The sequence below is a fragment of the Macrobrachium nipponense genome, chromosome 21 (genome assembly GCF_015104395.2).
Source record: "Macrobrachium nipponense isolate FS-2020 chromosome 21, ASM1510439v2, whole genome shotgun sequence".
Taxonomy (NCBI): domain Eukaryota; kingdom Metazoa; phylum Arthropoda; class Malacostraca; order Decapoda; family Palaemonidae; genus Macrobrachium; species Macrobrachium nipponense.
Genome location: NC_087212.1, coordinates 20,598,817 through 20,614,058, shown reverse-complemented (window position 1 = coordinate 20,614,058; position 15,242 = coordinate 20,598,817). Strand labels below are relative to the sequence as shown.

Genomic DNA, 15,242 nt, shown 5'->3' with positions numbered 1-15,242 from the left:
AATTGGACTTTGTAATTGCGATTGGCCAGGTAGGCTAGGGTGGCTCATGGACCATCATGTGTAGGTCACGACAAGTGCCGATAATACCCTTCAATTGAAATTCAACCTGGTGAGGTAGTCTCTTATTTATGAGACTAACATATGGGAAAAATGGAGGGGTGGCTACGCCGCCCAACCAACGAATCAGTTGGGAAGACAGCCGAAGGGGAAGGATAATAGGAATCCCAGATCTAGGCTACCTTCCGAGACCATGCGGCTCGAGTGGAAAGGCTAGTATGACTCTCGCGTTCAGAAAACTATCATATAACGTCAGGATAGGAATAAATATGCTCTTAAATTCTGAGTAACTGCTAATCTACCCAGATAAGGCGACTACAATTAGTATAGAAGACCAATTGAACATCATCATAAATATGAAAATTCGCGGGTAGCGATGCACGAAATGGCTGCCTCGGGAGCGGCGTCATGCAGGCTCCCGCTAAATAACAACGCCTTACATACTTATAATCAACATCACTACCCTAAAAAGTGGAAATTTATTAATTGCAGTACTCAACTTAGATCCAATGGATTCCTGACGCTCAGACATCGTTGCTTCAAAAAAAAAGGGAAGAATTCTCAAAAACGCACACACACGTCTAGACGTAAACAGTGCTATTAAAGGAATGGCGGACAGGAAGCTAGTAGTACCAGTAGCGGGTGGTAGATGGCCTCGAACGGCTCCTCTGTAGAAAGGGGGATATTGAGAAAGGAAGAGACTAATTGGCAGGGGACCTCTGATAGTGGTTTCACACGCCCCAGTTTCCATACCGACACCCTTAATTAAGGGTGAGCGAGCCAGGAAACTCTGGCATAACCATATAGCTTTTATCTCTGGTATATTTAGCAATATTTATACCTTAGAAATGAGTGCAATAGGAACATTTGACGGGACGACACAGGTTAGGCCCAGAAATGATGGTAGCAAATGCAATGCTTATATTATGCTACTTGTCTATCAACTCAGCAATACTTTACGTTGTTACATTACTCATCGTAAAGATGAGTTAATCAAAAGATTGTAAGTTCGCTACTGAAACAGTATTATTGAACAATATCAGGTCTGTAACAAATGTAAACACCAGTTCGATAAACCAATATTTACATTATAGTCTGATGCTGGCAAAGAGTAGTTAATCAATTAACTGCAATTTTTCTATAAAAGCAAACTACTGATGTACTACTCAAGTAACAAACAAGAGAATTAAGAAAAACTCACCCTGAAGCTTTTGGATGAAGGTACTCGACTTTCGGTTTGGATAGTAAAGTCCGGTAATAACCAGCAAAAAATGAACAACTGCTGCCGACACCAGATGTTAACACCAGGAGTCACAGAAACGGAATAAACTAGTCTACTGTGTCGTTCCTAACCGCCCCGCTAGGAGGCAAGACTGGTGTCACCTACACAATATTGGTGCTACTACCGCAAAAATTCTAATCTAAACTGCTGCAAATAAATGAAACTAATGGCTATGTAATTACTTGGCAAGTTACTTGCATAAAAGCTGTTTCCTTTAATATATCTGCCATCATATTTCTTTATCTTCAGCTTTTCCCATGTTTACATGGTGCCGTTGTTTCTTATTAGTCTTCTCCATCTTCTGCGATCATGCATCATTACCTCACTCACATACCCCTGTTAACTGTGTCTCTCCACCTCAGTTTTGGTCTACCTCTCCTCCTTGTTCTGGGCATTTCCATGTTCATGGCTAGCATTCAAAATTCATTCCAACCCATGAATAGCATCACCCTGAAGTAGCATCAACTAAGAAAATTCTTACACAGTGACATTTTAAAAACTACCTCTAACTATCAGCTTTTATTCCACTATGACTTGATCTTTTAAAAATCAGCTCAAATTATTAGCTTTTATCCCATTTTTGGAATGCCTTTACTGCTCAACAAAAGTTATAAAATTCATGTGAATATTAAGTATAATAAATACATAATACAAGACTAATGGCCATTTACATAGCACCAAGACAGAAAATTAAAGTGAATATCACTACGTATATAGTGTGCATTATAAAAGACTGATGGCCACTTGCATAGCACCAGACTGTTGTCTTTTATCTTGTAAATGGACGACTGTGAAACTACTTGTAATAATGGCTCCCAGCTGATGCTAATGCAGTGTCATTCAGTCTTTTAAGACTTAAAAACTGTAAAGATATCCAATAACATAATTACCAGGATGAGTCTTTCCCAGGAAACGTGAAGCCTCTTTAAATACTTTTCGGGCATGGCCGAGTTTTGCACATTTCTTTGTCAATTCACCTTTAACCATTAAAGCAAAGATTCGACCACATATTGGTGGTTTCATACGGTAAAACTCATATGCTACCCTGACTTTCTTGATTGCTAGAAAAAAAGAGAAAATGGTTTAAGTAAATACTGATAATAAAATTTAGAACATTATTCATAAATATTTCCAACACACCATAGCATTAACAAAAAAACCCTTAAGACAAAAAAGTTATTCATTGATACAATGTATCTAAAAAAACATCCGTCAGAGTCTTGTAAAAGTGAGCAAATACACAAAACAGAAATAATACCATTAATTTTAGTTTTACTATACCATTAACAGGATGTTAAATGCCAGCAAGTCCTATGCTGATTTGAAAAAAACAGATCTGCATATGTATTCCTATTTATTGATAATCTGTCTGACAGAAAATGCACAACTTATATGGCTCATTAAAAAGTAAATTATATCACCACTATCACAGCTGTTGAGACTTAACCCTCTTACGCCGATTGGACGTATTAAACGTCAAGTCAAAATGTCTCCCGTATGCCGATTGAACGTATTATACGTCGACTCAAAAAAGCTTTTTTTTAAATTCGCAGAAAATACTTATAGGCCTACCAGCCGAAAACTTTTGAATCACGCGCCTTGGGGGATGCTGAGAGTTCACAGATCAAGGCGTTGTTTTGTTTACAATCGTTACGCAGGCGCGCAAGCGCGAATTTCTTTCTTATCGCACTAAAAAGTATCAGTGACACATCTCAAAAATTATTTCGTCACTTTGACATAATTTTTGCACCGTTTTAAATTATCCGTTACATGAAAATGTGCACAATTTCATGTAGAATACAACAATAAAATACTCATGATTGTAGCTTTTATCAGTTTTGAAATATTTTCATATAAATAACGATAAGTGCAAAAATTTCAACCTTCGGTCAACGTTGACTCTACCGAAATGGTCGAAAAACGCAATTGTAAGCTAAAAATTATATTCTAGTAATATTCAATCATTTGCCTTCATTTGCAACAAATTGGATGTCTCTAGCCCAATATTTCGATTTATAGTCAATTTATGAAAAAACTTTTTCCTTACGTCCGCCCGGTAACTCTTATGATAAATTTTTTCGTGCGATTGTCCTAATGTTTGCACCATTTTAAATTTGCCGTTACACATAAAGTTTTATATATGGAAATGTGCGCAATTTCATGCACAATATAACTAAAAACAACCCATGGTTGTAGCTTTTATCAGTTTTGAAACATTTTCATATAAATACGATAAGTGCAAAAATTTCAACCTTCGGTCAACTTTGACTCTACCGAAATGGTCGAAAAACGCAATTGTAAGCTAAAATTCTTATATTCTAGTAATATTCAATCATTTACCTTAATTTTGCAACAAATTGGAAGTCTCTAGCACAATATTTCGATTTATGGTGAATTTATGAAAAAAAAAATTTTTTCCTTACGTCCGCGCGGTAACTCTTCCGAAAAAAAAATCAAATTTTTTCGTGCAATTGTCGAAACGTTTGCACCATTTAAAATTAGCCGTTACATAAAGTTTTATATATGAAAATGCGCGCATTTTCATGTAGAATACCAAGGCAGACCTGTAGCCCTTACTGCAGAGACAGAGAGGAGCTTCTCTCAGTGAAGAAAGACTAGGAAATCCGCGATCTGTTGAAGAGTTGCTCTGAGCGGAGAGAGACGCCGTCCACAACACCAACTGCAGAAGATGGACCACTTTCCCTGGTACCCTGCTGCAGAGGACTGTCTGAGGTATCCTGCCATCTCTGTTGCTGCTCGGCAAGAAAACCCTCTCTCTCGCAAGAGATGGTGGATAACCGCCAGCCGTGAAGACACAGGGACTGTACTGCCAAGTGGTACCGTTCTATGTGGGGTTGACACAGAAAGTTGTGCCACGGGGGAATTTCTCACGGTGCCTCGAAGAGAAGATCCAACAGATCGGGATACCAAATGGACTGAGGCCATTTGGGAGCCACCAGAATCATCCGAAGATTGCTGATGACCAGCACTCTGCTGATCAATTTGCAAATAGACAGAACAGGGGCAAGGCGTAAACTTCGAGGTTGTCCCACAGATGTTGGAACGCGTCCTCTGCAGCTGCCCATGGGTACGGCATGACGGAGAAGAAAACCGGAAGTTCTCTGTTGTGCTGGATGGAGAACAGGTCCACTACTGGGCGCCCCCCCAGGTCGAACAGACTTTCCGCCATGTCTGGGTGAAGAGACCATTCTGTCCCAATCACCTGATTCTGGCAGCTAAGCTTGTCTGTCACTAAATTCCTCTTGCCTGGAATGTATCTGGCTGACAGCTCTAGTGAGTGAGCCGCAGCCCACTCGTGCACTGGCACTGTCAACTGATGCAATGGGAGGGACACTAGGGCCCCTTGTTTGTTGACATATGCCACTACTGTGGTGTTGTCGCTTATCAACACCACAGAGTGTCCCAAAACGAGGTGCCGAAACTCTTGGAGGGCTAAAAACACCGCCTTGAGTTCCAGGACGTTGCTGTGAAGGTGCTGGTGCTTGTTGAGTCGATCCCACACACTTGCAGTCAGCAATTCCTCCAGGTGTGCGCCGCAACCCTCGTTCGATGCGTCTGAAAACAGAAGCATGTCCAGAAGGGGAGTGTGTAACTCCACTCCTATTAAGAGGTTCCTGTTGTCTAGCCAACAGGCTGAATTCTTCCTCACTTCCTCCGTGTGAGGGATGAGGAAGGATTGAGGATCTCGAGCCTGTGACCAACACTCTAGTCTCCATTGCAGAGACCGCAGGTCAAGATGCCAGTGAGGGACTAACTGCTCTAGAGACGACAGGTGACCGATCACGACCGGCCAAGGCCAAGCTGGCTGTTCCTGTCGAGACAAAAACAGCTGAGCTGCCTTCTTGAACTTGCTGATCCTGAGTCTGCGGGGAAGACTTGTGCTCCTACCATGTCGATCAGGCATGCCCAGTTACTTTATCCTCTGCTTGGGAACGAGATCCAACTTCTCGAAATTCATCACAATCCCCAGATCGCTACAAAATTTGAGGAGACAATCCCTGTCCCGTAGCAACTGTGAGAGAGAGCTTTTCAGGACTAACCAATCGTCGAGATACCTCAAAAGACATATCCTGACTGAGTGGGCCCAAGCCAAGACCAGAGTGAACACTTGCTTGAACACCTGTGGGGCAGTTGAGAGTGCAAAGCAAAGTGCCCTGAAACGGAACACCCATCCCTTTGAGGATAAAGCGAAGGTACTTCCTGGAGGACTGATGGATGGGTATCTGAAAATACGCATCCTTCAGGTCCATCGAAAGCATGAAATCATTCTCCCTGATGGAGGTGAACACGGAGCGTGCCGTCTCCATCATGAACTGAATCTGGCAAACAAATCGGTTCAAGAGAGAGATCTCTCACCGGTTTCCAGTCCCCAGTCCTTCTCCACCAGTATAAGGCGGCTGTAGAACCCTGGTGAAGGATCTCGGACAATTTCCACACCTCTTTTGGACAGCATCGTTAGCACTTCCATCTTCAGTGCCAGATCCTTGGCAGAACCAGGAACGTATGTTTGGAGATGGACCGGATGATCGGTGAGGTGTGGCCTCGACTCAAAGGGCAGAAGATATCTCTCCCAAAGGACATTTATGACCCAGGTCTCGGCTCAGTAGCGCTGCCATATTGCCCAATGGCTCGCCAGGCAACTCCCCACTGATGGCAGCAGCTGAGGGGGAACGCCATCCCTAGCGTTTCCCCTTCTTCCTCTTTTGCTTACCTCCCTTCCCGCAAGAGAAAGAAGGCTGAGAGGAGGGCTGTTGTTCCCCTCTCGAAGCGAAGCAGGAAGGCTAGGTCTTACCTCGCGCCCTTTTCGACGAAGAGACAGCCTTGGGGGCAGAGGAAGAGCTAGCTTGGCTCTGAGGCCTAGCCGCAGTTGCTCGAGACAGCCCGGATGTCTTGGCAACTGCCTGGTGGACAAGACGGTAGCTGTCCTCAGCTCTCCGCTTGTCCACCGCAGCGTCCACCATCTCTCTTGGGAAGAGAAAGGAGGAACCCAGCAAGTCCATTTCTAAGACCCAATGCCGACTCTGGACCAGCCACCCTGGTTTTATGAGTTAGGACAGCGTCCCTCCTCCTGAGAACTCTCAAGTTGGCAGTCTGCTGGGCCAGGTAGGAAATTGCTCTACCGCCAGACTGACAGAGTCTCCTGAAGAACAAGTCTTCTCCAAGAACTATCGATCCCGAAGAAGCCGCGACCTTGGATACTGTGAGGGACCACAGATCCAGCCAGGAGACGGCCTGGAGGGCTGCCATAGTGGTAGCCTCCAATGCCGTTGCCTCTTGCTGCGTGAACCAAAGGTTCTCCGATAGGAGATGCTGCAGAGGCAAGCCAGGAGTCAGGCATACTAACTCCAGATCAACCTGCTTAGTCAGCAGTGGGTTCTCCGAAGACAAGTAGAAGTGCCGGTGACGAGGTAGAGGATGGGAGTAACTTGTCCGATCTGTCGGCCCTGCGCGAACTCTTATCCTGAGACAAGATTGTTCACTTGGTACAACGGTACAACATGCCCTCGGACAAGGAAGACCAAGGTAACCCCACAGACGTTCTGGGTTCATTCTTAGGACCCCAGAATGACTAACTGTGAAGGGCAGTCAGAGGGAGCAACCTTCGATCCTTCCCCTGAGGTCATTGTGCTGACGAATCAGTGTAATGAACTCTGCAAAAGACCTCTGGATCTCGGGGAGTGACTGCGTCCTGAGGAGAATAACTGTCAAGTCCTTCTGGGGCGAGTCCCTCCCTCAACCCTCTTCTTTCAGAAAGAAGAGCCTCTAGGATCTCATTGAACCACTTGAGCATAAGATCTCTTGGATCCTAAGACCGTGCCAGGCACATATGCTCTCGTGGCCGAACCATGAGGACCGCACTCTCCACAGTTCCCATAGTCGCCTTCCTCCTCCCGGTGTATCCTGAGGAGGTTGAAGGGACAGGTGAGGAAGATCTGACGCTCCTGCTCAGTCTGTTGGCCAAACCAATGGACAGAGTGGGCTGCGAGCAATCACCAACCCCCGGTGATGATCTGTTCACAGGTCTACTGGGGTGCTCTCCCTGTGGAGAAGCACTCCTCCAAGGACAGCAGCAACACTCTGGACCTATGTAAATTAATGTAAATATAGTGCATTTAAAACTTAAGTCCGGCTTTTTTGTAAATTCCTCCTTTTTCAGTAATATCGGCCTTCTGCCACAGTTTTTTATTTTTCTCTTTTTTGGTTGTGATCTCTCGTCGCTCCATTCATGGCCTTTTTTTTAGTGTTAGATTACATTTTCCAAGAGTGAATGAGCAGTTCAGAACAAAATGGCGACCTTATGCTAGTCTTGTGTGAAAAGGAATTTTTATTTCCAATAGTGTAGTGATCATTAAAACTGGTATCACGAAAGTAACGAATCTGATTTCCCAATTCTCCACGACAGGAAAAAGGTAAATTTTATTTTCTAGTTATCTGTGTAGAACTAGGTACTCTAGTTAGGGGTATAAAATCTGACTGCCTTTATAGCGATAAGAAGATAGACCACGTGTATGCCAATAGACTAGAGAGAGAAATTTTAACCTTAGCTTCATTTTATGTGCCATTGCATAAAGCATAGAGGTATTCAGGGAGTAAAAATAAGTGCCATATTTTGTGAATTGCAAGCTTAAATTGCAACTTGCGCGTTGTAAAGATATTTAGTTATTTTTTCTTTTTTTATGTTCTCTCTCTCTCTCTCTCTCTCTCTCTCTCTCTCTCTCTCTCTCTCTCTCTCTCTCTCTCTCTCGCAGGTTTAAATAGGGTAGAATTAAATCCCTGGCCACATGTCTACTCGAGCCCTATCCATTGCCGTTTATGAACAAAAGAACAGAAGTGTTAGCGTATATTCTTAACATCAGAATAAGGAAAATCAACGGTAAGCGTTTTTATTTTTTGTGGAGAGAGGAATAATAAGGGCAAATACTTATTGCTTTTTTAAAGGGCACATGGTACCCTTACACTAACTCTCTCTACCGTGGCCTTGAAATTCTTGTGTGATTTACCCCTTCTGTCCAGTCGACCCGTGTGCAGGTCTAATTCTCCAGGGATTTAAACTGGCAGAATTGGAAGGTCTTAGGTTTGCGAGATAACAGGTAGAGTGAAAGGGGGTATATCTTAAAGAATTGTGCGAAGGCGGTAGATTGTACAGCAGTGAGTGATTTTTATTCTGGTTCTTTCTCTTCCCTTTAATGTATACGTGCAAGGGCTTAAAATACCAATTCTGAGCATAGCTAGGCTGAAAGGGTAAGATATACCAGGGATTTGCATTGGAAAAAAAAAAAAGGAAAAATAATTTTTATCCCCATTTCGTCTTCGTTCTCAAGACGATAATAAAAAAAAAGGACCCCAAAAATATATTTTACTTTATCAACTGCATGGACCACGTTTTTTCACGTTGAGTTTTCTGTGGATTCGTGGCCAGATCCCTTCTTTTTCGTTTTATTCACAAAGCTGTATTCGCATTTAGTTTTCCACATTTACGACATTTATTTGCTACTTCACAACTTTTCAAGTTGAGTTTTCCATGGAATTCATGACCAGATTCTTTCTTGTTATTCACAAAGCTGTATTTGCGTTGAGTTTTCCACGTTAATTTGCTACCTCATGACTTTTAGAGTTGAGTTCTATGTGAAATTTGCAGCCAGATTCGTTCTTTTTATTCACAAAGCCATATTCGCATTGATTTTTCCGTGTTTACGAAATGTATTTGCTACCTCACGACTTTTCACATTGAGTTTTCCGTGAAATTTGTGGCCAGATTCTTTCCTTTTTTATTCACAAAGCCATATTCATGCTGAGTTTTCCATGCTTATGAAATCCATTTGCTACCACACGACTTTTCACATTGAGTTTTCCGTGGATTTGTGGCCATATTCCTTTTTATTCACAAAGCCATATTTGCATTGAGTTTTCCGCGTTAACAAAAATCATTTGCTACCTCATGATTTTTCACATTGAGTTTTCTGTGAAATTTGTGGCCAGATTCTTTCTTTTTTTATTCACAAACCCATACTCGCATTGAGGTTTCCGCGTTTACGAAATATATTGCCAAATCCATTATCGGCGTCGAGTTTTCCGCCGAACTGCAAATGACAGAGAGTTTACAGTGTGAGTTTTCTGCCGCACTACGTGCCAGTAGTAAATGTATTTACAGGGACTTTACAGTCATCTTGCTAAGTATTGGAGTTGAGTATATATATATATATATATATATATATATATATATATATATATATATATATATATATATTATATATATATATATATATATATATATATATATATATATATATATATATATATATATATATATATATATATACAGTGGTCCCCCTAACCCTTATTCGCGTTATCCGGATTCGCGGACTCACACATTCGCGGATTTTTCTTTGGAACCTATCTAGAAATTATTCGCGGATGGACTCGCCCATTCGCGGAATTTTCCGATGAAAACAAATAATCACTAATTAGTGTATTTTGATGTTTATTTTCATGACTAAATACATTTTTATGATACAAAAATAATTTACTAATTTTCAAATATTAATTTTGATTAATACTGTATTAGTAAGTTTAATAAGTTTAAATGATATCACATAATAAAAATAATATTCTCTCTATCTCTATCTCTCTCTCTTTGTATTTTCCGACGAAAATAATTGCTAATTAGTGTATTTTGATGTTTATTTTCATGACTAAATACATATTTATAATACAAAGATGATTTACTAATTTTCAAATATTAATTTTGATTAATACTGTATTAGTAAGTTTAATAAGTTGAAATGATATCACATAATAAAAATAATCATTCTCTTCTCTCTCCTCTTCTCCTCTCTCGCTCTCTCCTCTTCCTCTCTCCTGTCATTTCTCTCTCTCCTCTCTCTCTCTCTCTCCTACAAAGATGTATGTTTTGTATGATAAATAAATGATTTATTATTTTCAAATATTAATATTAATTTATACAGCATAATATCAATTCATTAAAGAAAATACCATAGTGAATTAGTAAGATTTTAGCTTATAAATTTAAAAAAATTATGGAAGAATGAAGGAAATCCCAGTCTTCTTTCTCTAATTCCAGGTACTAAAACTGTCAGATATATCAAGTTCTGTGACAGGAGGGGGAAGAGCTGTTGTGTTGCCATCAAGTGCTCATGAAATTCTCCCCCCCACCTCTCTCTCTCTCTCTCACTCTCTCCTCTCCCTCTCTCTCCCCTCCTCTCGCTCTCTCTCTCTCTCTCTCTCTCTCTCTCTCTTTTACCGAGATGAAAGAATTTTTATGGTACTAGTATGTAAAATGTTTATTGATAATTTCAGTTATTTAATAATAATAATAATAATAATAATAATAATAATAATAATAATAATAATAATAAAATAAAACTGTAATTACAAAATTCATAATGGTAGTATTTTAAAGAGAAGAAAATTACCTTTCCATTTCACTTGTAAGGATAACTCCTCTTTCTTACTGAGATGAGAGAATTTTTATGGTAGAAGCACATGTTTATTTTATTTTCAAATAATAATAATAATAGAAGTAGTAATAATACGATAACTAATTTCAAATGAAAATTCTTCCCTTCGTCTTTTTCTGTATCAATTTCCCTACCTCATAACTCCAGTGACGCTTGGAGCTGGGAAAGTAACAATGCCATACAATGGTCAACGAATTTAATGGTTTTATGTAATCTCTCTCTCTCTCTCTCTCTCTCTCTCTCTCTCTCTCTCTCTCTCTCTCTCTCTCTCTCTCTCTCTCTCTTACTGAGATGAGATCATTTTCATGGACATGTATGTAATAAGTTTATCATTAATATTTTCCAATAATAATAATACTATAACTGTAAGTACAAAATTCATATGTATTTTAAATACAATAATAATTCCATTTCTCTCTTTTAAATACTGTAAGGACAACTCTCTCTCTCTCTCTCTCTCTCTCTCTCTCTCTCTCTCTCTCTCTCTCTCTCTCTCTCTCTCTCTCTCCACAAGATAATTGTCATAGTGGTAACTCTGTCTCTCTTGGCTGCAAGTGTTATAAGTACGTATGTAAGTATATACCTTTAAGGCTACTAATGTTTAGGATTACTTTGAAATTATATTAATACAATCTCTAAGATTAATACAGTAATATGATAATAATTTAAGGTAAATTTGATGCAGGATGTTACATAAGTTCTATTTCTTCCTTCTATTATCTCACTCGCTCTCAGCAAAAGAATTGATAGACAGACAAACATAATTGCACAGTCCTCTCTCTCTCTCTCTCTTCTCTGGAGAAATATATGTATTTATGGGAGGGGAAAAAAGTTGCCTACAGACGTTCATTTCAATCTATTGAAATCGTAAGGAGTTATTCTCTCTCTCTCTCTCTCTCTCTCTCTCTCTCTCTCTCTCTCTCTCTCTCTCTCTCTCTCTCTCTCTCTGCTATTGGCTGTTTAGTATATATTTCTAATGGTAAAATGTTTAAGATGACTTTAAAATGATATTAATAATACCAATTCAATGGTATATTTGATGAAGGATAATACTTTAAGTAGACATTTGGTATTTGTGATTTCACATAAAATTGTTTCCCTTGTAAAAAGAAAATGGATATCTCAAATAGTAACAGTATGAAAGAAAACGTGCATGACTGAATACTTATGGGGGGACTGGATTATTTTCACATACATAACTAAGTCATGCAGTACGTACATACTATGTATTTATGTATAACCATAAAATGTAAGATTTACTTTAAAACAGTATTAATAATATTTCTAAGATTAATATGAACCATAATAGGATATTTTATGTATATTTGATGAAGGATGGTCTTTTTAGGGATATTTTGGTGTTTGCATGTTCAGGATAGGGAGTTTATGAGCATTTTTAGAGGGGGGTTCCAAACATTCGCGGATTCTAACTATTCACGGGGGGTCTGGTACGCATCCCCCGCGAATACAGGGGGTCCACTGTATACAGTGGCACCTCGAGATACGAAAGGCTCAACTTACGAAAAACTCGAGATACGAAAGCCAATATGAAAAATTTAACAGCTCTACATACGAAAAGTTTTCAAGATACGAAAGGTTTCTGTAAAGTCCGAGATTCGCCCGAACCACCGATAACAATTTTGAAACTCGCGCGCCGACAACTTAGTAGACTCGCCACCATCCTCCTGCTCTCCCATTGGTTCTGATACTAGTCGCGGCCATGAGATCCTTCTCTCCTATTGGCCAGCGTCCCTCCCATCATACATCTATGTACGTGGTGGCGTGCCTCGGCCACTCGGTACCAGCATCGTTATAGTACGCACATGGTATTTGTTTCGGGATCGTCAACTGATTCTGAATCTACTAGTCAGAGTTGACATTGTGATGGTGTTTGTGTCATGTGTATTTTTAAAAAAAATACTACGCGTTTATAGAAAAAAAGACACCCCGAAAAGGCTCACACAGGTCGTATGCTTGCGCAGTTCGATGACGTTTGCCTGAATCGTTTCAGGAACATTGTAAAAAGTAGGCAGAAGCAATCTTCCTTAGATCGTTATTTTTTAAAGAGGCCTTTAGCATTAGCTGGAGTAAGCAAAAAGGAAGAACCAAGCGATAAAAAACAGGAAGTTGTAAGCAAAAAGGAAGAACCAAGTGATAAAAACAGAAAGTTGAAAGTGGTGATGAAGTTGAAATTCTGTATAAAAAAAAAAAAAAAACTACGTAAAGTAAAAAAAAAAAAAGAAAAGTTAAAAATCAAAAAAAGAAAAAAAGAAATTTTTAATTTTAGTTTTTTGTAAAGTTAAGTGTTACAGTTTTGTTAATCTGTTTCGTAAATTTTAGTTTAGTTTTCCTTAAATTTTTTTATGTGTTTCATAAAGTTAAGTGTACGTACGTAAGTACGCATCTGCCGTTTGTCCTCCTCCTCCTCTGCCGCCACTTTCGGAGATAGCCTCACTCGAAAGGTAAGCTTCCACATTTTACGTACAGTATTTCTTGTATACCATGTACACTAATTGTACACTTTATTTACAGGTTATTTTGCATTTTGTTATTAATTTAGGTATTGAATGGTCCAAATTGTTGTAGTATTTCATTGTTTATAGGTCAATTTAGATTTTAGTATTTCATTGTTTATAGGTCAATTTAGATTTATTATGAAATTTACTGGGGTGTTTATGGAGGGCTTGAAACGGATTAGCCATTTTACATGTAAAATGTGGTCCAAGATACGAAAACCTCATGATACGAAGGGCGCCTTGGAACAGATTAATTTCGTATCTCGAGGTACTACTGTGTATTTATATATATATATATATAATATATATATATATATATATATATATATATATATATATATAATATATATATATATAAATATATATATATTATATATATATATATATATATTATATATATATATATATATATATATATATATCATATATATATATCATCTATATATATAATATATATATATAATATGGTATATATATATATATATATATATGATATATCTTATTATATATATATATATATATATAGATATATATATATATATATATATATATATATATATATATATTATATATATTATATATATATATATATATCTATATATATATATTATATATATATATTATATATTATATATAATATATATATCATATTATATAATTATTATTTATATATATATATTATATATATATTATATACACAGTCGGCGCAAAAAAAAAACGAACGCCCACTACATTTGTAAACAGATCATAGCAATGATATAAAAAAAGAAAAATAAAAGGGAAAATTTTAGTTCACTTATATTTTTTCAATACTTAGACATTTCTCCATTATTTTTGAGTACAGCTTTTAACCTTCTTGGCATTGAATGTGCTAAATCTTTGAAATATTGTGCATCCATGTCTTCAAACCAAAATTTACGGATGGCATCCTTCAATTTGGGGAGGGACGTTTTCTCATCTGCTAGTGCCTTCAGTTTCCGTTTCATGTATGCCCAGCAATTTTCAATTGGGTTTAAATCTGGTGAATTGCCTGGCCAGTCCAATTTCTGAATATTAAATTCCTTAAGAAGGTTTGTGACCTTGTGAAAGCAGTGGCAAGGTGCTCCATCTTGCATAAATACACGCATGCCCAAAAGTTCCTTGTAAGGGACTAATTCATTTTCTAAGACATTTTCATAAATCTCTCCATTCATTGTCGTGCTCTCTGGGAGAAAATATAATCGCCCACTACCCCCATATCCGCTGAAACATCCCCATACCATCACATAAGCTGGATGTTTCACAGTCTTGACTGTGTATTTTGATGCATAGCGGTTAGATCCTTGGGGCCTCCTTACTTTTTTGCCAGCGCTATGAATAATGTGGAAGTTAGATTCATCGCTAAAAACTACCCTTTCCCAATCCTTTTCAGTCCACTTCAAATATTTTCTGCAAAAAGCTATCCTTTTTTTTTTCATAGGCTTAGTGAGGAGTGGCTTCTTTGCTGCAACACGACATGGGAGACCAAGGTCTTTCTGCAATCGATGTTGCACAGTCCGTTCAGATACGTTCCTAAGCAGATCAGGGTTTTGAGACTTCAAAATTTTGGCTGGCATTGATGGATGTTCCATAACAATCCTTTTTTAAAATGTTATCCGTTCTTTTTGTAGTTTTTCGTGGCCTCCCTGAGCCTTTCTTCCACTTCAGTGATGAATCAAGGTCTCCTGTCTTGGAGCGGTTGCACCACAATGAGACGGTGCTTTTAGAGATTCCCAGCTCTCTTGCAATAGCTGACATTGACTTGCCAGTTTTCCATAGGGTCACAATTTCTGCTTTCTTAACCAAGGATAAGGAAGTTTAAGCCATAATTCATTAGCTAGAGCGCCAAATGTAGCGGTGACGAAAGCG

At 38.7% G+C, this 15,242-nt stretch overlaps 1 protein-coding gene across 1 annotated transcript in view; it reads right to left on the bottom strand.

The window, feature by feature from the left end:
* Positions 1-15,242, bottom strand: part of LOC135197829 (U3 small nucleolar RNA-associated protein 6 homolog) — a 277,323-nt gene that overhangs the window by 107,575 nt on the left and 154,506 nt on the right. Inside the window, exon 10 of the mRNA XM_064224974.1 lies at positions 2,230-2,400. Within this exon, the coding sequence (XP_064081044.1) occupies positions 2,230-2,400 (171 nt within the window). The remainder of the gene's footprint in view (positions 1-2,229; positions 2,401-15,242) is intronic.